Consider the following 23,985-nt stretch of genomic DNA (forward strand, 5'->3'; position numbering starts at 1 on the left):
ACTAGCTTTTAACAACCTGTGCCTCCCCGTCCCCCCTTAGTCTAGCCAATGAGAGTGTTTTCTGCAGCATGGGCAGGTGACATACACTTGGCACAGACCGGAGGATTTGATACCTGAGGAGAAGCTAATGTGATGGCTTTAGAAAGTAACATATCAGTCCACCTCATTCTCATGCATCGGTTTCCCTTGTTGTGTTATATCACGGAGAAGGACAATTAAAGTGCAGATGTTTACACATTATGGGCATACATGCATACACCTGTCTGTATCCTCTTCAGTTTTTCATATGATTAAGAATCAACAGGAATTTATTTGAAACAGGAATAGCACTGTATGTAATGTAATTTACAAAGCTGAATTTTCAGCATCATGATCCTTCATAAATCATACTAATATGCTGGTTTATTATTATTGTCAATGTTTAAAACAAATTTATTTTTTTAGAAACCATGATACATTTCTCTTCAGGATTCTTTAATCATTAGAAAGTCCAAAAGTAAAGCATTTACTGAATATAATTTGCTGTAGGGTTTACTTTTAAATGATGTTCACAAATAATTACAAAGAAATGACAGGTAACACAGTTACTGCAGGTAACATTACATTTTGAAGTAGAAAGACAGAACTAGTTTGTTTTTTTTACAACTTTTTTATGGTGTAAATAAGATTTTGTAATAATATAAATGTATTTACTCTCACTATTGATTAATTTATGCATCCTTGCTGAATACATTTTATATTCCTCTCACAAAAAAAAATGTATGGACCCCAAACTTTGAATGGTATTGTAAATGTTTATGTATTGTATATTATAAAATATTCAACTGATCATATCAGTCCATGAACACAGATGCTCTCTTGCAAACTTTCAGAAGCAAAATTGCGTGTTCCACAATGTGAAACAAAAGTTGAGTAAGTCATGATTTTCCCAAGGATCAAAGAGAATCAGAGACTTTTGGGGGAGTTTTGAACGGTCTCAGCGGAGAAAACACTAACACTTGAAGGGCGAATGGTCGTGTATCTTATACGCCTTCAAACCCTTCCATCAGACACACAGTCTACTTCCTAACAGTATAAACGTACAAAATTTGAACGAAGAAACCCCGGGTCAAAACTGCCTTCTACTGAAATGTGGCCTGAATTCTGTGTAACTGGCCCTTTTGGCCAAAGCTCAAAGGGAAGCTAAATAATCAAAGCAAATGAGATGTTGGCCCATGAAACAAAGTCATGGCAGTCATTCTGTGGCCCTCCTTCAGGAAATCCAGCACTAGTGACATTTATATCTCAGGGGGTTACTGACCAGAGTAACCCCAGAGGTAAGATGTTCATCTCGTACCTCGATGCGATATGATGTCTCCCAGGTGCAATGACATCATTCAAGGAGAAAACTTTTCAATTACACCTCCAGTGTTTGGCAGAGTGTGATTAAAGCGTGACTGTGTTCATGACCAAAGTGTGACATGTGGGTATAATCAAACTCTTCAACAATACACATTTTATCTAAACTTTTAGGAAGAAACTTGCTGTCACAAAGCTAGGGTGTTGTAGGTTGTAACATATCGTGTTTGACTCCACCCATATACTGTACAGTAGGCTAAATGAATTATTATGGAAAAATATATATACATATATTAATGTTAATCTAAAATGATCCAAATAAATATTTTTAAGTATTTATGAATAAAAAACAGTTTTTATCTAAAAAAAGTTTTGAAAATGATTATGATGTGACTCGCATTTAAGGTGTAAGAAAAAAATATATTATTTTTACATTACATTTTTACAAACTAATTAACATTTTTAGAATAAAAGTTTTTCAAAATCATACAAAATCAATTAAAAACTTGTCAACTGTTTTACACTAGATTTTTCAAATATTTTGAAAGTCACTCCAAAGGGAGTTATTCTCTGTGTTAGTGCACACTGTTTCTGAACTCCCTAAAACTCCTCCATTACTCATGAGTTTTCTTCCAGGAACGAACATGTCACAATATTCCTCATTTACATTATTCCTGCCTAAACCCACGGTCACACAAGACTAGAACACACAAAATGTCTACGTGTAACCAGTTCTACTCTACCCGAGCTGGACTCGAACCTGGGTCTCCGGCGTGGGAGGTGTGCGTACATCATCAATCCTAGAGCGCCTCTTGTGAACAGGAGAGTGAGGTTTACAGCAGTTACATACGGATACTGTAACGGTTGTGATATGACGTCACACTTTGCGTCTTTTTTATAAACATGAATTCAATATAAAACAAATAGTAGTCTAATAAATTTAAAATATATAAACAATCTACTCGACTTTACTGCACAAATATGCATTCTTTTAATTCAGTCAAGAGGTCACGCAAGAGGTGTAGGCTATCGATCTTCCACGTCCATCTTTTTTTTTTACAGTCTATGGTCACACAACACAACACGCGTGATGCGAATTCAGAGCTCACCAAACTTGAACTTTTGAATGCAGCTAAAATAAAAAACTTTTCGGTTGAGCATGCATTGCATTTCCAGTGATGCATTCGAATGCTTATGAAAGGATCGTCAATGGAACGAAATGTGTAGTGGGATCGCCCCTTTAATGCCTGGCTCACACTACAGGAGTTTTAAAATCCTAACCGATTTTGAAATCTGGTTGCACCACACACTTAAGGAGAATCTTTGCAGATTTTCTTCCCTCAAATCTTAAACATGCTCACACTACAAGATTTGAAATATCATGGCGCATCACACACTACAAAATGTTAATAAGATTATCATGCCAGATATGATTCCACCATGATCACGTGATCTCACGCAACAGATCGGAAGCGGAAAAGTGGATGTAAACTAAATATCTGTCCTTCAGATCAAGTCATATTTGAAAAATATGCCGTGACCAACGAAAGCGAAATCTTAAAAAAAAAAAAAAAATCATCCTTTTAACATTTAAGGATATTTCTAATGAATGGCGTCATCTCTATGAGGTGACGTGTCAGCTTCAGCGTTGCCTTGCCCATATATAACTAACTGTTATATAACAATGATCTAACAATTATATGCCTTATGCCTGGCTCACACTACAGGAGTTTTAGGCCGATTTATGCCCGATTTCCCCCTCCCGAGAATCGGAGAAAATATCTTGTCGAGGACCTCGATCGGTTCCGATGTTCGGCGCAGATTATCTGGTAATGTGAGGCGTTCACAGATCGAATCTTGCACCTCCCGATCTGCTCTCACACAAATCGGGCTCACCCCGATCATATCAAACATGTTTGATATTTATCGGGATGAGCAAGATTGTGATTACGTCATTACTGTCACAATAGCCAATAAGAAACAAGGCTGTCGTGGTGAAGGAATGAGGTAATTTTGAGTGACTCAGCGTGATATGCACATAGACTGTAAAAAAGGATATGCGGTATTATCTTTATTTATTATCTTTATTTATTTATTTATTGCTAAATAAAAGTGTTACACTGTTGTCGGCAGGCACGAAGACTAGTACATGTAATGAAACCGAAACAAAAGAAAGTGGAGTAAACAGAAGATACAGTGTCAAAATAAGGGTCCACATAGTATAACAGAACATAAACCTGACACAAGCTTGTTAGATCATTGTTATATAACAGTTAGTTATATATGGGCAAGGCAACGCTGAAGCTGACACGTCACCTCATAGAGATGACGCCATTCATTAGAAATATCCTTAAATGTAAAAAGGATGATTTTTTTTTTTTTAAAGATTTCGCTTTCGTTGGTCACGGCATATTTTTCAAATATGACTTGATCTGAAGGACAGATATTTAGTTTACATCCACTTTTCCGCTTCCGATCTGTTGCGTGAGATCACGTGATCATGGTGGAATCATATCTGGCATGATAATCTTATTAACATTTTGTAGTGTGTGATGCGCCATGATTTTCAAATCTTGTAGTGTGAGCATGTTTAAGATTTGAGGGAAGAAAATCTGCAAAGATTCTCCTTAAGTGTGTGGTGCAACCAGATTTCAAAATCGGTTAGGATTTTAAAACTCCTGTAGTGTGAGCCAGGCATTAGACCATTTTAATAATCTAAAGACACTTTATTCACTTTAGGAATTGAAAGTTTCCATGGTTGTTAAAAGGTCTTTATGGAAACACAGATGCCAATAAAGAACCTTTATTTTTAAAAGTGTATGCACTGAAATTGAATACTATACAGGTTTATTCAAATCTCTAAGCATTACTAACAATAGTAGCTAATAGTGATGCTTTCCTTAGCAAACAGCACTGTTTTAGCAGGCATTACCCTCTCCACTTACAGTGCCCATTAGACTGGTCTAACACTGTTTCTGTGTACACAAGGGCACCATTTGGGAGAACGAGATGAGAAGTGTGGGGGGATGCATTGGGTTGTTACTTGAGCCTGAGATATACACCCTCTCATTGTATATCTCTAATATGCATTAGCTTCAAGAGGCTCAAATGCCCTGTGCTAAATGACCAGGTAGGCAAAATGGAAACCCTTAGTCAAACCAAAGATCTACCTCACTAAGTCCAGTACAATTGCACCACAAAATAAATCCCATTGGACTTCTGTGAAAATGAAATCAATAAGATGTGCATCCATTATTCAGCCTCTAGAAGGCCAACAGCATGCTAATCACCTTTCTGAATCACAGTTTTGCATCAATTTATACATATATGTTTACTTGCTGAATCCTTAAATGGATCCTTCACTGGACAAGCCATGCAACTTCATGTCAGGGCATGATGTAAAATAACTGGTTTCAAAGAGTTAAAGGGATAGTTCCCTCAAAAATGAAAATTCTGTCATTATTTACTCTCACTCATGTTGTTTCAAACTTGTATGAGTTTCTTTCTTCTGTTGAACACAAAAGAAGATATTTAGAAGAATTTTGTTAATTAAACAGTTGATGGCATCCATTGACTTTCATATTAGGAAAAAAATACTATGGAAGTAAATTGGTGCCGTCAACTGTCTGGTTTACAGGTTTACAAAAATCTTTCATCGAAAAATGTGTAAAATGCATAACAGTTCTAAATTGGTGGCTGACATGTACAGTAACATGGACATTCATTAGCTTATTCTTTCACTCTGTCTTGATTAACATATGGGAAAAGTGTATTTAGGACATAATTGGTCATCGGTTTTTCACAATACATACTAATAATCAGAAAAAGGTTTTAATGGAACAGTTTATTGAACCTGAAGACAAAATATAAGATATTTTATGAGAAAATTTTAAAAAGTTTGCATAGGCCTCTATGTTTTATGTATTGTATGATATTTGATAAGGCTATAAGGCTATTATGGACCATACAGTGATATTGGAGAATAGATGGTTAAAAAAACCATCAATTTGATGGCCCAAACTGAGGATAAGAATATGCAATTTGGTGCATGTGTTGTTATTTAAATGGCTAAAAAGTCAGATGAAATTCTGATAGCTTGTAATGTACAAAAATCTAAAATAACAAAACACATAATGCAATGCAATACAATGATGATTGAAAGATGTACAAATAAATGTTCCTCAAGAGAGTGTTGTATCATTTTATACATTTTTAAAAAGATTTCTAGAAAATGATATATTCATCAAATATGATACAGAAGGGATTTTTTGCCTTTGTATGTAAATTGTAAATTATCTTACAGCGTGGCAAATAAAAAATAAACACAAATTTGACATTTCACCATATATTTTTGTATATTCTATTTTTGCAAAGAACAATAAATACACCAAACAATGGGCAACCATATTAAATATTCTAAAACGGGCTTACAGTTCTGGCATGTAACAAAAATAAATGAATGCTATAGCTTAATAACAAAAACAAAACAAAAAACATCTGAAAGAAATATTAGGCCTAAACCATTCTTCTCTAATTTGTCGTACAAACCCCCAAAAAATCGACTAAAAGTTCAACAACAAAAAAATACTTAAAATAATTTACATTTCACAAGACTGTTTTTGTGCTTATGAAATTGAGCCCCTAAAAACAATGGGTAGGCTACAACAAAGTACAAAACAAAACCAGGGTCAACCAGCCAGTGTCAACAGCCTGGCCCTGTTTTTTTTTTAATGCTTGAAAGAACAGTAACACTAATTGTCCTCATTGTCATACCATAACAATATAACTAGCCTAACGTTACTCCAGGGTCAGTCTCTGCTTGCTTGGCCCTGTTTTTCTCCTGAGCACAGCTACGCATGCGGCATCGGTAGTACAAAAAAAACCCACAGTTTGTTGAAATGTAGTCTGACGTAGGCTTCTCAAGCTAACGAAAAGATGTGATGTAATTTCTTCAGCGTTTGTGTCTTTTTCCCGGTGCTGCAGTCAGTCGGTCACGCAGCGCGCGGAGGAAGTCAGAACAGCAGCATGACATGTGCAGTGACGAACTAGCGATATATAGAGTGCTTCGCAAGTGTCAGTGACGCACGCGAACGGGTAAATCAGTCCGTTTGGAGCGGAGACTCGTTGAAGACGCTAGCTAGCGGCACGGATGGCTTTATGGGAGGGAAAGGATTCGCTGTCGTTGGGGGTAATGGGATCTGTGCGGTTATATGCAGCCCGTCGGTAGGGCAAAGCAAAACCATATTGCAACTGAAAGCACCGGGATCGCTCTCCATCTGCAGATTATAATATAACCGCTGAACATTTAGGCGTTTGCGTCGCTGTGTTCGGGCTTTCAGGTGGGATCTCACACGTCGGGCTGCAGATGGGCTTTAATATCGGTCAAATGAAGTAATTTGAAGCCCATACCTCAGTCCCCGTGTGCAGTCTTGAGCGTGTGATGATAGGAGACACAATGACGCTTTTGTCTCTTTTGGGTCGCATCATGCGTTATTTCTTGCTCAGGCCAGAGACCTTGTTTCTGTTGTGTATAAGCTTGGCCCTTTGGAGTTACTTCTTCCACACGGACGAGGTGAAAACCATCGTTAAGTCCAGCCGGGATGCCGTGAAGATGGTGAAGGGGAAAGTGGCGGAAATGATGATGAACGACAGGCTCGGCGGTCTGGATGTGCTGGACGCGGAGTTCTCCAAGACATGGGAGTTCAAGAACAACAATGTCGCGGTGTACTCGATACAGGGCCGAAGAGACCACATGGAGGACCGCTTCGAGGTCCTCACCGACCTGGTCAACAGGAGCCACCCTTCAATCTTTGCCATTTTTGACGGACACGGCGGGGAGGTAAGAAGTGTGGATGCTGAGGAGAGTCGTCGTGAGAGATTTACATACGAAATGTCCGTGGTTGGGACGATACGTTACCATTGTTTAAATGTTACGCATAAAAAGAATGTTCGTGTAGGCTAACGTTAGGAATTGGTTTCCAAAATAACCAAACACGTTCTGTGTTATTTGGGACGACCTTCAAAAGGAATCGTTCATGCAAAATGTGTTTACGCGCCCTCATGTTGTTCCAAACCCGTATTAGCGACTCACATCTGTGGAACATAAAAGGGAAAAATACGAACGAAGTCATGGACACTCTTTCATACTGAAAGCTGATAGGGACTGGATTTCCCAAATGTCAACGAATCCAAAAAGTTAATAAATTACCAGAGAAGTATCACAAAAATCACTTTGAACAGGTGCCGAAGTATAGGGGAATAAGAGAGTGAATATTCATAAGTAGCTGATTCGCAAAATGTTCACACGTTCATGCCCGTATAACCTTTTATTTTACTTCTGGTGTAATTGTACTCCATGCAATGAATGAATTGTCTTTTGTGTTAGATGGAAGAAAGAAGGTTGTACAGATTTGGAACAACATGAGTGAGTAAATAATGGGTGAACTGTCCCTTTAAGGCTTACTATTTTCAAGAGTGTAGCCTATATACAGGTCCTTCTCAAAAAATTAGCATATTGTGATAAAGTTCATTATTTTCCATAATGTAATGATAAAAATTAAACTTTCATATATTTTAGATTCATTGCACACCAACTGAAATATTTCAGGTCTTTTATTGTTTTAATACTGATGATTTTGGCATACAGCTCATGAAAACCCAAAATTCCTGTCTCAAAAAATTTGCATATCATGAAAAGGGTCTCTAAACAAGCTATTAACCTAATCATCTGAATCAACTAATTAATTATAAACACCTGCAAAAGATTCCTGAGGCTTTTAAAAACTCCCAGCCTGTTTCATTACTCAAAACCGCAATCATGGGTAAGACTGCCGACCTGACTGCTGTCCAGAAGGCCATCATTTACACCCTCAAGCAAGAGGGTAAGACACAGAAAGAAATTTCTGAACAAATAGGCTGTTCCCAGAGTGCTGTATCAAGGCACCTCAGTGGGAAGTCTGTGGGAAGGAAAAAGTGTGGCAAAAAACGCTGCACAACGAGAAGAGGTGACCGGACCCTGAGGAAGATTGTGGAGAAGGACCGATTCCAGACCTTGGGGACCTGCGGAAGCAGTGGACTGAGTCTGGAGTAGAAACATCCAGAGCCACCGTGCACAGGCGTGTGCAGGAAATGGGCTACAGGTGCCGCATTCCCCAGGTCAAGCCACTTTTGAACCAGAAACAGCGGCAGAAGCGCCTGACCTGGGCTACAGAGAAGCAGCACTGGACTGTTGCTCAGTTTTGCATGTCATTCGGAAATCAAGGTGCCAGAGTCTGGAGGAAGACTGGGGAGAAGGAAATGCCAAAATGCCTGAAGTCCAGTGTCAAGTACCCACAGTCAGTGATGGTCTGGGGTGCCATGTCAGCCGCTGGTGTTAGTGTACTGTGTTTTATCAAGGGCAGGGCCAATGCAGCTAGCTATCAGGAGATTTTGGAGCACTACATGCTTCCATCTGCTGAAAAGCTTTATGGAGATGAAGATTTCATTTTTCAGCACGACCTGGCACCTGCTCACAGTGCCAAAACCACTGGTAAATGGTTTACTGACCATGGTATTACTGTGCTCAATTGGCCTGCCAACTCTCCTGACCTGAACCCCATAGAGAATCTGTGGGATATTGTGAAGAGAAAGTTGAGAGACGCAAGACCCAACACTCTGGATGAGCTTAAAGCCGCTATCGAAGCATCCTGGGCCTCCATAACACCTCAGCAGTGCCACAGGCTGATTGCCTCCATGCCACGCCGCATTGAAGCAGTCATTTCTGCAAAAGGATTCCCGACCAAGTATTGACTATTGTGTGCATAACTGAACATAATTATTTGAAGGTTGACTATTTTTTTTGTATTAAAAACACTTCTTTTATTGGTCGGATGAAATATGCTAATTTTTTGAGACAGGAATTTTGGGTTTTCATGAGCTGTATGCCAAAATCATCAGTATTAAAACAATAAAAGACCTGAAATATTTCAGTTGGTGTACAATGAATCTAAAATATATGAAAGTTTAATTTTTATCATTACATTATGGAAAATAATGAACTTTATCACAATATGCTAATTTTTTGAGAAGGACCTGTACATAATTACTATTATCAAACCGATGGGCTAATTAACACAAGTTGTCCTTCTGACTTAAATTAGTCCCAAATTTTACTGTGTAGGCATTGCACGTTTTCTGTTTACTTTTTTATTTTTTTATATATCATGGTATCAGCCATTAAAAATATACTTTTGGTTGACCACAATTTACACCCCCCTCAAAATACTTAGCCTATAAGTATTGCTTCCAAATAATAAACGGTTAACCCAAAAAATTTTTTTGGGTGTGTTAAAAATTAGAAAACAAACTGCCTTTTTATAATGGTTATACGAGTACTCTAATACGAGCACCCCCAATCCCCCCAGACATCTGCTTTGACCAGCCTTATTCCCCAGGCTGTGTGGTGCTCAGACAGATGTTCATTTTATCTTTTTCATTATTTGGTAAAACAGATGAATGCTGGTTGGCCTAAAGCTTGAATGACTTCGGAGATGCTTTTGAGTAATGAAATTAACAGCTCACAAGAGCCTATGCTCAGAACAAACATCTCAGAAAACTCTTTTATTTGAATTTTACCAATCAACCATTTTCCTCAGCTTTCAAGTCTGCTGTTTCTAACTCCCACGATAATATATGGAATGCCTAAAATCTATTTATAGTGGTATTTGTTTAAATGACCAGAGGCCTTCCTGCAATCCAGGCAGTTAATAGATTAAAATGTGCCAACCTCATGCTCTTCGGCCCTTGTAAAAGGTCTTCTAATCTACACTAGCCTATCTCCTCTCATTAATATTTGCTGACTCAAACGTCCTGACATTATGAGTCTTATCTGTATGTAGATACTGGCTCGTTTGTTTTGGTTGTGAAATCCTATGATGATTATTACCTGAACTAAACTCTTAATGTTGGGTAACTTACACATCTACTCGTTGGAAAGAAGAGTGCAGGATTTTTTTTTTATTACTACTGAACTTGTTTTGTTATGAGCAGGGCTTCAAACACTGTAGACTTTAATAGGAAAAGATGAATGGATTCAGAAGAGCTGACCAGATTAGGATTCTGTATGTTGTAAAGGAGAAATTTATAGTGTGTGTGTGTGTGTGTGTGTGTGTACACGCAACGTTCAAACATTTGGGGTCAGTATGATTTGTTTTTAAGAAATTACTTTTAACAATTATTTACAATTACATTTTTAATTTATAATTAATTGTATTCATCAGGGATACATTCTTATATAAGCAGCACAACATTGATAATAAGAAATGCTTTTTGAGCATCAAATCATCATATTAGAATAATTGACACTGAAGACTGGAGTAATGATGCTGAAAATTCAGCCTTACATCACAGGAATAAATTACGTTAATAAAACTTTTTAAAGTTATTCCAAATTGTAATCATATTTCACAATTTTGCTGTTTTTATTGTATTTTTGATCAAATAAATGCACTTTTTTCTTCACAACAGCACCGGAGGAGCAGAATAGCAACACTTTTAGTTTTAATTATACATTTATTTGTCCAGAAATTATAGAGGGAGTCTTTTCCAGCCTCTAACAATGTTCAGTGCATAAATCTGATACCCAAACTGAAGTATGAATACCCCATCCAGTCAAAAGTCTGAGCCGATTTTTTGGATTGACTTTTTAAGCTGCTTGCAATTAGCAATTATCTTTTTTATTATTATTTAATGCAGCTGTGAAAGGGCTGTAAGTGACCTCTTGAACAACAGCCGACTGATCGATACACCTCAGCAGTAGATGATAGTCAACAATACCGTGGTTAGAATTTGCATGTGTAATCAACATGTATGCAAATATAAGTCGTGCTTTAAAATGTCAGAAGTAAAAACTAGGTCTGGAAATATTTGATCCAGGGGGCCTGTTAAAAATAGCCTGTTAAATAGTCTCGTTACATGATTTTGCCCTGTGGTGACAGCTAATGATGAGAGCTCTCGCTAACAATGACTAGCACAGTCGGCCTAATCAACGCTTCTCTTACTCTTCTGTAACGTGCTCGTCCTTTATTCCCTGGTGCTCTGGTTTTCTCCTCATTAGAATCTTGAATTAGGCCTGGTAAATTGAGCTTTTAATTAGCAATGGTAGTACAAAACAGTGTGAGTTATTGTACACTGTAAAAAATTAAGTTATGACAATATATGTTTTGACATTGCTTTAACTCATCAAAATAAGTTAAGCAATTTTCAACCTTTTTTATAAGTTATATAAGATTATATAAGATGAAATAACTTAAAACATCCAAGTCGATTGTACCTAAAAATTGAAGGCAGCATCGTTCAAAAGATTTATGTAATGTTTTTAAAAGAAGCCTCTTATGCTCACCAAGGCTCATTTATTTGATGGAAAAATACAGTAAAAACAGTAATATTGTGAAATATGATTACTACATTTAATTTAATATTCAACAATAATATTGATCTGCTTGCATTGACACTATAGCTGGACGATGACATCATGGTTTACTCCAGAGCTGCTACATATATATATATATATATATATATATATATATACAGGTCCTTCTCAAAAAATTAGCATATTGTGATAAAGTTCATTATTTTCCATAATGTAATGATAAAAATTAAACTTTCATATATTTTAGATTCATTGCACACCAACTGAAACATTTCAGGTGTTTTATTGTTTTAATACTGATGATTTTGGCATACAGCTCATGAAAACCCAAAATTCCTGTCTCAAAATTTAGCATATTTCATCCGACCAATAAAAGAAGTGTTTTTAATACAAAAAAAAAAGTCAACCTTCAAATAATTATGTTCAGTTATGCACACAATGGTCAATACTTGGTCGGGAATCCTTTTGCAGAAATTACTGCTTCAATGCGGCGTGGCATGGAGGCAATCAGCCTGTGGCACTGCTGAGGTGTTATGGAGGCCCAGGATGCTTCGATAGCGGCCTTAAGCTCATCCAGAGTGTTGGGTCTTGCGTCTCTCAACTTTCTCTTCACAATATCCCACAGATTCTCTATGGGGTTCAGGTCAGGAGAGTTGACAGGCCAATTGAGCACAGTAATACCATGGTCAGTAAACCATTTACCAGTGGTTTTGGCACTGTGAGCAGGTGCCAGGTCGTGCTGAAAAATGAAATCTTCATCTCCATAAAGCTTTTCAGCAGATGGAAGCATGAAGTGCTCCAAAATCTCCAGATAGCTAGCTGCATTGACCCTGCCCTTGATAAAACACAGTGGACCAACACCAGCAGCTGACATGGCACCCCAGACCATCACTGACTGTGGGTACTTGACACTGGACTTCAGGCATTTTGGCATTTCCTTCTCCCCAGTCTTCCTCCAGACTCTGGCACCTTGATTTCCGAATTACATGCAAAACTGAGCAACAGTCCAGTGCTGCTTCTCTGTAGCCCAGGTCAGGCGCTTCTCCCGCTGTTTCTGGTTCAAAAGTGGCTTGACCTGGGGAATGCGGCACCTGTAGCCCATTTCCTGCACACGCCTGTGCACGGTGGCTCTGGATGTTCCTACTCCAGACTCAGTCCACTGCTTCCGCAGGTCCCCCAAGGTCTGGAATCGGTCCTTCTCCACAATCTTCCTCAGGGTCCGGTCACCTCTTCTCATTGTGCAGCGTTTTTTGCCACACTTTTTCCTTCCCACAGACTTCCCACTGAGGTGCCTTGATACAGCACTCTGGGAACAGCCTATTTGTTCAGAAATTTCTTTCTGTGTCTTACCCTCTTGCTTGAGGGTGTCAATGAAGGCCTTCTGGACAGCAGTCAGGTCGGCAGTCTTACCCATGATTGCGGTTTTGAGTAATGAAACAGGCTGGGAGTTTTTAAAAGCCTCAGGAATCTTTTGCAGGTGTTTATAATTAATTAGTTGATTCAGATGATTAGGTTAATAGCTTGTTTAGAGACCCCTTTCATGATATGCTAATTTTTTGAGACAGGAATTTTGGGTTTTCATGAGCAGTATGCCAAAATCATCAGTATTAAAACAATAAAAGACCTGAAATATTTCAGTTGGTGTGCAATGAATCTAAAATATATGAAAGTTTAATTTTTATCATTACATTATGGAAAATAATTAACTTTATCACAATATGCTAATTTTTTGAGAAGGACCTGTATATATATATATATATATATATATATAAATTAATAACTTTTTTACAACAAAAATTAAACATCCTATAGCTAAACATGTTATTTTCTTCTGGAAACAAACTTTTTTGCATTATTTTCTTGTTATCTCTGTAAAGCTGCTTTGAAACAGTCTGTATTGTTAAAAGTGCTATAAATAAATGTGACTTCACTTGACTTAAAATAAATACTTGTTTTTTAACATCGTTACTCCAGTCTTCAGTGTAACATGGTCCTTCAGAAATCATTCTAATATGATGATTTGCAGCTCAAGAAACATTTCTTATTATAATTAATCCGTGTGGAAAACAGTTGTGCCGCTTAATATATTTGTGGAAACCATAATGTTTTTGACAATTTATTATTTTTGGTTTTTGCATTGGGAAATTTTGATTAGAATAAATGCATTATAGCAAATACTGCCAAGATGAATACTTGTAGTAATTTACTATTTATTTAAAAACTATATTTGTGTAGGATTGCTATGGAAGCTTGTTTAAACAGAATAAAACATAAAAAAGGTAATTGCAACTTTTTATCTCGCAATTCTGACTTTTTGTCTCAGAATCGTGTGATATAAGCTCGAGGTATAAAGTCGCAATTACCTTTTCTCATTTTTTCTGAGTGGTGGAAACAAGCTTTCATAGATAGTAGTAATCAGAATTTGGGTGATAATTAAGCTTAATAGTCTATATAAATAAATAATACAATAAAATAAAAATTTTGTGCAAAAAATCTTGACGGTCCTAAAAATAGACTTGCTTTCTTGAAACTTTAGATGTTTCGTGAGATTGACAGGAATGCACTGCCGCCGCTTTGTTTGAGTTAAACACGTTAAAGCCCTAAATCTTCCAAACAGAGGTGCGTAACACCAGTAATAAAGCACTCATTGTGTTGGTGTGTGAATGAAGTAAAATGGCTGCTTGACTGTAGTGTGTTTGCGGTGGGAGGGTCTTGAGGGGAAAGAGGTCACTGCGGGTCACCCCCTGCCCCACTGTCTTTGTTCCTGAGACATAATGATTTGACAAAATTCAGACTGTGACACCCTGCAAATTGTGCTATTGCCGGGCTCACGATATACTGATGAACATAATTGTTGTTGGCTACTGTTGATTGACTACTTTGCCTTTTTCAGATGGTAGCTGAAGTCTAACCATGCTAAAGTCATATAGACAAACATTATTATTTTGATTATTATGAGATTATATACCTACAATCGGGACAATTTAGGAGGCGCGGAATTCAGCAAGGCCTCAATCTCTGATCTGAAATGCTCCTCTTCATAGCAACTCAGTGCTATTTACGGGTTTAAAATCACCGCTATGTGCAAAGTGACCCTGAGCTCTATGTGCTTATTCTGTAAGTGTTCTGCATGAGCACTGCTTCTGTGTAAATAATGCATAGGCTTCATGAGGAGGCTCTGTCGCGTCTTTTCTGAAAAGCAGCAGCTCCGTGTTGGCCGGGAAGTGTCTTTGGAAAGAGACTGCAGCGTGCTCTTGGCAGACAGGTATTATGTTTGCTTCTCTGGTTTCATCACTGTATTTATAGCGTGGCATTGCTGAGTCACTGGCGAAGGCTTACAGTTGAAGATGCACAAGGTTGTAGTGTGAGTTGCTGAGAGGAATCCGAAACATCTTGACTAATGATGGGGACAAGAGAGACAACAGAGTTAGGCGATGGAATAATGCTCTTTGACTCTGTTTTGGTGATCTGGCAGTATTTGGAAAGGGCACTCGTTCTCTAGAGACTCTGTCCTTCATCTGTATTCTGCTGCAACCTCCATCTGGCAAGAGCGCTTAGGTCTCTTTTAAAGCGATAGTTCACCCCAAAAAAGAGAAAGTTCTGTCATCATTTACTCATCCTCATCTGTCTGTCTGTCATCTGTCTATATCTCTATCTATCTGTCTGTCATCTGTCTATATCTGTCTGTCTGTCATCTGTCTGTCTGTCATCTGCCTATATCTATCTGTTTATCTATCTGTCTATCTATATCTCTATCTATCTGTCTGTCATCTGTCTATATCTTATCTGTCTATCTATCTATATCTCTATCTATCTGTCTGTCATCTGTCTATATCTGTCTGTCTGTCATCGGTCTATGTCTGTCATCTGCCTATATCTATCTGTCTATCTATCTATATCTCTATATATCTGTCTGTCTGTCTGTCATCTGTCTATATCTGTCTGTCTGTCATCTGTCTGTCTGTCATCTGCCTATATCTTATCTGTCTATCTATCTATATCTCTATCTATCTGTCTGTCATCTGTCTGTCTGTCATCTGTCTATCTATCTATATCTCTATCTATCTGTCTGTCATCTGTCTATATCTGTCTGTCTGTCATCTGACTATGTCTGTCATCTGCCTATATCTATCTGTCTATCTATCTATATCTCTATATATCTGTCTGTCTGTCTGTCATCTGTCTGTCTGTCATCTGTCTATATCTGTCTGTCTGTCATCTGCCTATATCTATCTGTCTATCTATCTATATCTCTATATATCTGTCTGTCTGTCATCTGTCTATATCTATCTGTCTGTCATCTGTCTGTCTGTCATCTGTCTATATCTGTCTGTCTGTCATCTGTCTATATCTGTCTGTCTGTCATCTGCCTATATCTATCTGTTTATCTATCTGTCTATCTATATCTCTATCTATCTGTCTGTCATCTGTCTGTTTGTCTATCTATCTATATCTATATCTATCTGTCTGTCATCTGTCTATATCTGTCTGTCTGTCATCTGTCTATATCTGTCTGTCTGTCATCTGTCTATATCTGTCTGTCTGTCATCTGCCTATATCTGTCTGTCTGTCATCTATCTATATCTGTCTGTCTGTCATCTGCCTATATCTATCTGTTTATCTATCCGTCTATCTATATCTCTATCTATCTGTCTGTTTGTCTATCTATCTATATCTATCTGTCTGTCATCTGTCTGTCTGTCATCTGTCTATATCTTATCTATCTGTCTATCTATCTATATCTCTATCTGTCTGTCTATATCTGTCTGTCTGTCTGTCATCTGTCTATATCTGTCTGTCTGTCATCTGCCTATATCTATCTGTTTATCTATCTGTCTATCTATATCTCTATCTATCTGTCTGTCATCTGTCTGTTTGTCTATCTATCTATATCTATATCTATCTGTCTGTCATCTGTCTATATCTGTCTGTCTGTCATCTGTCTATATTTTATCTATCTATCTGTCTATCTATATCTCTATCTATCTGTCTGTCATCTGTCTATATCTGTCTGTCTGTCATCTGCCTATATCTATCTGTTTATCTATCTGTCTATCTATATCTCTATTAGGGCTGTCAAAATAACGCGTTAATTTCGATTAATTAATCTGAGAAGAAATAACGCGTTAAAAAAAATAACGCAGATTAATCCATCCCGTTTTGACCTTTGCGGAGCCGTTCTAGCATTCGTGTAAAAAGAAGGAGGGAGACAAGAACGCGTTGCTTGGATCATTGTTTGGAACATTTACTTATGACAAACGGAGTTCGTCAAACTCTAAAGTACCACATAAATGCAAAGCATCCAGGAGTGTGTGCGTGAGTCGATGAGTGTGTCTGAGAGAAAGCGCGCTTGTGTGTGTGTTGTAACTTTTCACGCGTTCTCACGTCACACAACCATTTTCTCACGCACAGAAAAATCGCGCACCAAAGAGAGGACACGGAAACAGACAAGACAGAGCACGTTACTTATGATATTAAAAAAATCTCAGCTCTCAGATTCTATTAATTTTATTACGAAAATCAAACAATACCGTTCTGGCGCTTGTAAATGTGAAATGACGGATCCCTATAGCGGCACGTGAACCGATCATCTCTAGCTAATAGTAAATAAACACGAATGACCAATGTTGAAAGATACAGTAGGGCAGCCTAAAACTTACCGAAATGTATATTCCTCGATCAATCAGTGTTTTTCAACCGCGAAAAGAGGTCAATAAAACAGCTGGAGAACAATTATGTCACATAACATTTAGCCCTAAGTTACCTCAGGAAAGCCATTTCATGACCATATAGCATGTTATAGTTGGCTATAAAAAAGAGCTATAGAGAGTATTTTTCAAAATTTATGTAGCCTACTACTATATTACGTATGTATTATATTTTTACTTATATCAAAGGTGTTATTTGTAATAAACACGCATTATATTTAATTTGAGCTATTTTTAACCTTAAATACTACCAGCTGATATGGCTCTCTGTATTTTTACAGCATTGGGTGAGTTTTTTTTTCTTGAGAAAAATGAATGCCTATCTTGTGTACCTAATATTTATCCAAATGAGTCAATATTGCATCAAATCACAATAATTAAATTAAATTGAAATGGTGAAATTTGTGTCAAGCAATAATAATAAAAACGTAGCTTACCAGAAATTGTACCATGTAAACATTGTAAGATTGTGTATGCGATTAATTTAGATTAATTAATTACAGAGTATGTAATTAATTAGATTAAAAAATTTAATCGATTGACAGCCCTAATCTCTATCTATCTGTCTGTCATCTGTCTGTTTGTCTATCTATCTATATCTCTATCTATCTGTCTGTCATCTGTCTATATCTGTCTGTCTGTCATCTGTCTATATCTGTCTGTCTGTCTGTCATCTGTCTATATCTGTCTGTCTGTCTGTCATCTGTCTATATCTGTCTGTCTGTCTGTCATCTGTCTGTCTGTCTGTCATCTGCCTATATCTATCTGTTTATCTATCTGTCTATCTCTATCTATCTGTCTGTCTGTCATCTGCCTATATCTATCTGTTTATCTATCTGTCTATCTCTATCTATCTGTCTGTCATCTGTCTGTTTGTCTATCTATCTCTATCTATCTGTCTGTCATCTGTCTGTTTGTCTATCTATCTATATCTATCTGTCTGTTTGTCTATCATCTATATGTCTGTCATCTGTCTGTTTATCTATCTGTCTGTCTGTCTATAAATATCTCTGTCTGTCTGTCTATCATCTGTCTATGTCTGTCTATTTGTCTATCTATCTCTATCTGTTTATATATCTGTCTGTCTATATCTATCTGCCTGTCATCTGTCTGTTTATCTATCTGTCTGTCTGTCATCTGTCTGTCTGTTTATCTATCTGTCTGTCTGTCTATCTATCTGTCTGTCTGTCTATCTATATCTGTCTGTCTGTCTATCTATATCTGTCTGTCTGTATGTCTGTCATCTGTCTGTTTGTCTATCTATCTATCTGTCCGTCATCTGTCTGTTTGTCTATCTATCTATCTGTCGTCTGTCTATCTATATCTCTGTCTGTCTGTCATCTATCTATCTATCTATCTATCTGTCTATCTATATCTCTATCTGTCTGTCTGTCTATCTATATCTCTATCTGTCTGTCTATCTATATCTCTATCTGTCTGTCTGTCTATCTATATCTATCTCTGTCTGTCTGTCTATCTATATCTCTGTCTGTCTGTTTGTTTGTCATGTCTGTCTGTCTATATCTATCTGTATGTCTATCCATCTGCCTGTCATCTATCTATCTATCTGTCTGTTTGTCTGTCATCTGTCTGTCTGGCATCTGTCTGTCTGTCATCTGTCTTTTTGTCCACCTATCTCTATATTTCTGTCTGTCTCTAAATCTCATTTCCACAAGGCAGAAATTATTACATTTTTAAATAATTCTATTATTTAATATTAAACTGTAATGAGAAAGAATATATTTAATGTGTGTGGTATTTGTTTTACTGCCTTTCATTCATAAAAATCATTATTTTGCAGTAATTCCTCATTGAGAATATAATGAGAATCACAGTGAAGAATGGACATTTCAAAAATTGAATTTTCAGTTGAATTATAAATTATATTTAACAGAATCCACTGTTCAAAGGGCAATTTAAAAGAAAAAAGTTCAGTAAATGGATGAAGTTTCCGGAATCAATGAGTAATGCCACTAAGTAAGCGTGATTTCAGTATATTGACCAGATTTATAGTGACTTGTAATATAGTGGAAATAGGTGCTAAATTGTCATGAAAATAATGTCATAAAAAATCTTAATGGTCTTTAATGAATATAATTTTTTTAGCTTTGGGGGTGTAGTGTGACCTGGACACTTCTGTGAGATTCCTGTTCGTCAGAAGCATCTGCATTTCTTCTTCTTGTTGTTGTTTGTCTCTCAGGCGGCTGCTGATTATGTGAAGGCCCACCTGCCCGAGACTCTGAAACAGCAGCTGCAGGCCTACGAGCGGGAAAAGAAAGACAGCTCTCTCTCCCATCCCTCCATTCTAGAGCAGCGCATTCTGGCTGTGGACCGGGACATGGTGGAAAAGTTCTCTGCCTCTCATGATGAAGCAGGTGAGCAGGGGATGAGCGTGTGTTTTTCGGGGGATCTGTTCTCTGGAAACAGTAAACCATGCTGAATTCCTCCCCTTTGTTTTCAGGCACAACATGTTTGGTCGCCTTGTTGTCAGACCGTGAACTGACTGTGGCAAATGTTGGAGACTCGCGCGGCGTTCTCTGCGACAAGGACGGCAACGCTGTGGCCTTGTCACATGATCACAAGCCTTACCAGCTGAAGGAGCGGAAGAGGATCAAGAGAGCCGGTGAGTTTGCCCACTTCAACTGGAGATACTACAGGCAGAAGAGCTGGTTTTGACTTTTGCAACAAACAAACAAAAATTATTCAGCTACCATAAGTTTAAAATAAAAACTTTTTGACATTTTTAAAAATGTATTACCTTTTTCACCTTGGTTTTTGTCTTATCAATGACTATGATCATTTTTCAAAGGCCATTTTCTTAAAAGAGATCATATAGGAAAAGATGTATAATTGAGATTTTCTGTTCTATTTTTAGAAAATTACTTCTTAAATGATTAAGCTAATCAATTTTTTAGAGGGATTTTGAACATGAAGAATCATTTTGTATTTTCTCCTTCTTATCATCATTATTATTATTATTATTTCTTTGTTAGAACAACAGCAAAAAAATAATTTTAATTTATACACATTGATTGGCAGTGGTTGGTAATTTGATTTGACGGTTTACATTTTATGGGTCATTGCATCTTAAAGGCATTTTCTTTATTTGCGTACATAGTATTATTATATATTTTTATTATTATTATTATTATTAATGATGATGATGATAATAATAGTAATAACTTTTTTCTTTGTTAAAACAAATTCTTATTTTTTATAACATTTTGATTTATAACTTTATAAATCATTTATTATTATTATAATCATAACTTATGTTAAGATGGCAATATTTATTTTTAAATTAATTTATTATTAATTATGATAACTTTTTTGTTTGTTAAAAAAACGTTTATTTTTAAAATAACCTTCTGATTTATAACCCCTTTAAAATTGTATTATTATCGATGATAACTTTTTTCTTTGTTAAAACAACACATTTTTTTTTTTCATTTTTATTTTAGTTAAAACCCCTGTAAAAAAATGTATATTATTGATGATAACTTCTTTGTCTGTTAAAACCACAATAATTTATATATATATATATATATATATATATATATATATATTAATTATAACATTTCGAATTAAAACCCCCATAAAATAGCATTATTATTAAGGACGCACCCATAGCATTATTACTATAGTAATATTTTTCTCTATGGGCTTGTTTAATTTGTGTAATTTAATAAAATAAAAGTGTTATTTTAATAATAATCACACTAACTGCCCCCAGAGCCCGCTATGAGTTTTGTGTCTGTCACCTTTTTCTGATGAGTTTGACCCCTGCATATTCAAATAGGAGTATTGACATTTTCTGTGTTGCACACAATCACATTATTGTTTAAATATGCAAATGTGTGCATATTTAATAAGCTTGATCATTTACCTTTTTTTAATTGCATATTTACAAAAGTTTAAATGTGGAAAGGTACAATACAGGAGTCTTTTATGTATTTTAATACGAAAGTTTAATTTGAATTAAAAATTGGTTAGTCAACGGACATAATTATACTTTTCAGTTTATTACAGTTATCAGGTCTGTTGTTAAGACTATGATCATTTTTGATGATTTTGAACATTTTAAGTTTGCACTTGTGGTGGCCTTTCTGGCAGTTACCGATGACCTCACAGTGTGAATATAACGCGTGTCTGTGATCTCATCCATCAGGTGGCTTCATCAGTTTCAACGGTTCTTGGCGTGTGCAAGGCATCCTGGCCATGTCGCGCTCACTCGGTGACTACCCTCTGAAGAACTTGAATGTGGTCATCCCAGACCCAGATATCTTGACCTTTGACCTGGACAAGCTCCAGCCGGAGTTCATGATCCTCGCCTCGGACGGCCTGTGGGACGCGTTCAGCAACGAGGAGGCCGTGCGCTTTGTGCGGGAACGCTTGGATGAGCCGCACTTCGGCGCCAAGAGCATCGTGCTGCAGTCGTTCTACCGCGGCTGCCCCGACAACATCACCGTGATGGTGGTGAAGTTCAAGAGCAGCTCTGGGACAAAAACTGGAGAGTAGTTTTACTCCACCAATAAACAGCCTTGATTGTCTATCCATTAATGCATATCGCTAGATGGTGTAATGTAAGAGATAAACCTTTTTTCTCACAATTACAATAAACTGGCACACATAAGCATGTACAAACACATGCATTCCCAGTTTTTTTATTTTTTTTTTATTTTTGTGTGTGTGCCAAATGGACACTTAAAAAAATTATTTTACACCGTAAAGATGACGTATCCTGGCCTGCCTTATATAGAGCAATATTATTCGTGAATCAGCAATTGGCATAAATGGCAGAAGGATGTTTATTGCCTTGAAAATGCACTCGTAGTATTTTTGTTCTTCAGAAAAACAGATCAGAGCTTTAGATTTTAGCTCTTGTCTCTCCAACCCCACCCCCGATAAATGTATCCAGCTCTTGACTTTGGATGTGCATGATCCATTCATATCAGTACAGGCCATTTATGCCGATTTACACTGGTGCTGCTCATCGGTTAGTTTAAATGAGGGTGGTATAAATTTGTGTTAGATTAAGAATGTTAATCATTGATTAAACTTCATAATCGGTCTATGTCCCAATCATTATTGTGAGAAGGAAGAGTTTTCCAGTCATTCCTGCTCTTTTAAGTCACTGTTTTAATGGTTATGTGAACACAAATGTGGCCGGATTGAAGACAGTATGTTATGTCATTAATTTGTGAAGACTGTTGAATTCATTTTGGCGTACAGTCCTCCAAGTTTCCTCCTAGTTTACTGGGATTGGCACCAGCCCTGATCTACACAAACATTGAATTTCTTGCACTGTGTGAAATGTATGTGGGAGATTAAAGCGATAAATAAACCTAACAAGTCAAAGCTCATACTGCTTGTCTTTGTTCTCTCTGATATTGATATGATATTCAGCAAGGACACAGAATGTATCAAAATTGACAGTAAAGTAAAAAAAAAAAACAATTCAAATAAATGCTTTTGAACTTTCTATTAATCAAAGAGCCCTGAAAAAAAGTACAACAGTTTATGCAAAAATATTAAGCATCATTTTTTCAACATTGATAATCATAAGAAATGTTTCTTGAGCATCAATTCATCATATTTGAATGATTTCTGAAGGACTGAAGACTGGAGTAATGATGCTGAAAATTCAGCTTTGCATCACAGGAATAAATTACATTTAAAAATATATTACCTTATAAATATATAAGGTCAGCATAAGAGATTTCTTATCTATATAGATTATTTTTTTTTAAACTTCATACCGACCCCAAACTGAATGGTACACTATACACTATAAGGACAAAAGTGTTGGGACACTTAATTACTGAATTCAGTTGTTTCTATCAGACCCATTGCCACCGGTGTATAAAATCAAGCTGTTATATCCATAGTGTATAGATTATATAGGGGGACAACTGGGAAAATGCCCCTTTCCTCCATCATATCTTTAGTATCTTCAATCAAAAGCTGTTGTCTTTAACCTTTTTATAAGCATTTCAATAACTGTAAAATATTTTAAATGGGTTCAGTTTGTGGTCAAACTTTGGTACTTATATTAATTTATGTACCAGTAACATTTTAATGATTTCCTAGATTGGTCTTTGTAACAAAAATACAGCAGAATATGTAACGTCATAAGACATTTGGTAACACTTTACAATAAGGTTCGATAGTTAGCATTAGTTAACTACATTAGTTAACATGAACTAATAATGAACTGCACTTATACAGCATTTAATAATCTTTTTTAATGTTAATTTCAACATTTACTAATACTTTATTAACAATGAACAGCTGTATTTTTACTGCATTTATACAGTAACAAATGTATTGTTAGTTCATATTAGTTAATACATTAACTAATGTTAACTAATGAACCTTATTGTAAAGTGTTACCGACATTCGTTTTTAATTAAGATGTGTACATTTATAGTTGTCTCCCCAATTATCATATTTGTGCATCAGTTTAAAAAAAATGGGACACCAATTTGCGTTTAAATCTCATTTAAAGACACATATTTTCTCACTTGCATT

General features: G+C 36.5%; 1 protein-coding gene across 1 annotated transcript; it reads left to right on the forward strand.

Moving 5' to 3' along the window:
* The first annotated feature begins 5,173 nt into the window (after window positions 1–5,173).
* Window positions 5,174–22,817, forward strand: ppm1la (protein phosphatase, Mg2+/Mn2+ dependent, 1La). Its single transcript, XM_077205641.1, has 4 exons — window positions 5,174–7,177; window positions 19,655–19,829; window positions 19,916–20,077; window positions 21,623–22,817. Exons 1-4 carry the CDS (start codon window positions 6,779–6,781, stop codon window positions 21,970–21,972), a joined length of 1,086 nt encoding a protein of 361 aa, XP_077061756.1. The 5' UTR covers window positions 5,174–6,778; the 3' UTR covers window positions 21,973–22,817.
* The last annotated feature ends 1,168 nt before the right edge of the window (window positions 22,818–23,985 follow it).

Source organism: Siphateles boraxobius, unplaced genomic scaffold (genome assembly GCF_051911475.1).
Source record: "Siphateles boraxobius isolate OS27281-9 unplaced genomic scaffold, OSU_SipBor_1 1, whole genome shotgun sequence".
Lineage (NCBI taxonomy): Eukaryota > Metazoa > Chordata > Actinopteri > Cypriniformes > Leuciscidae > Siphateles > Siphateles boraxobius.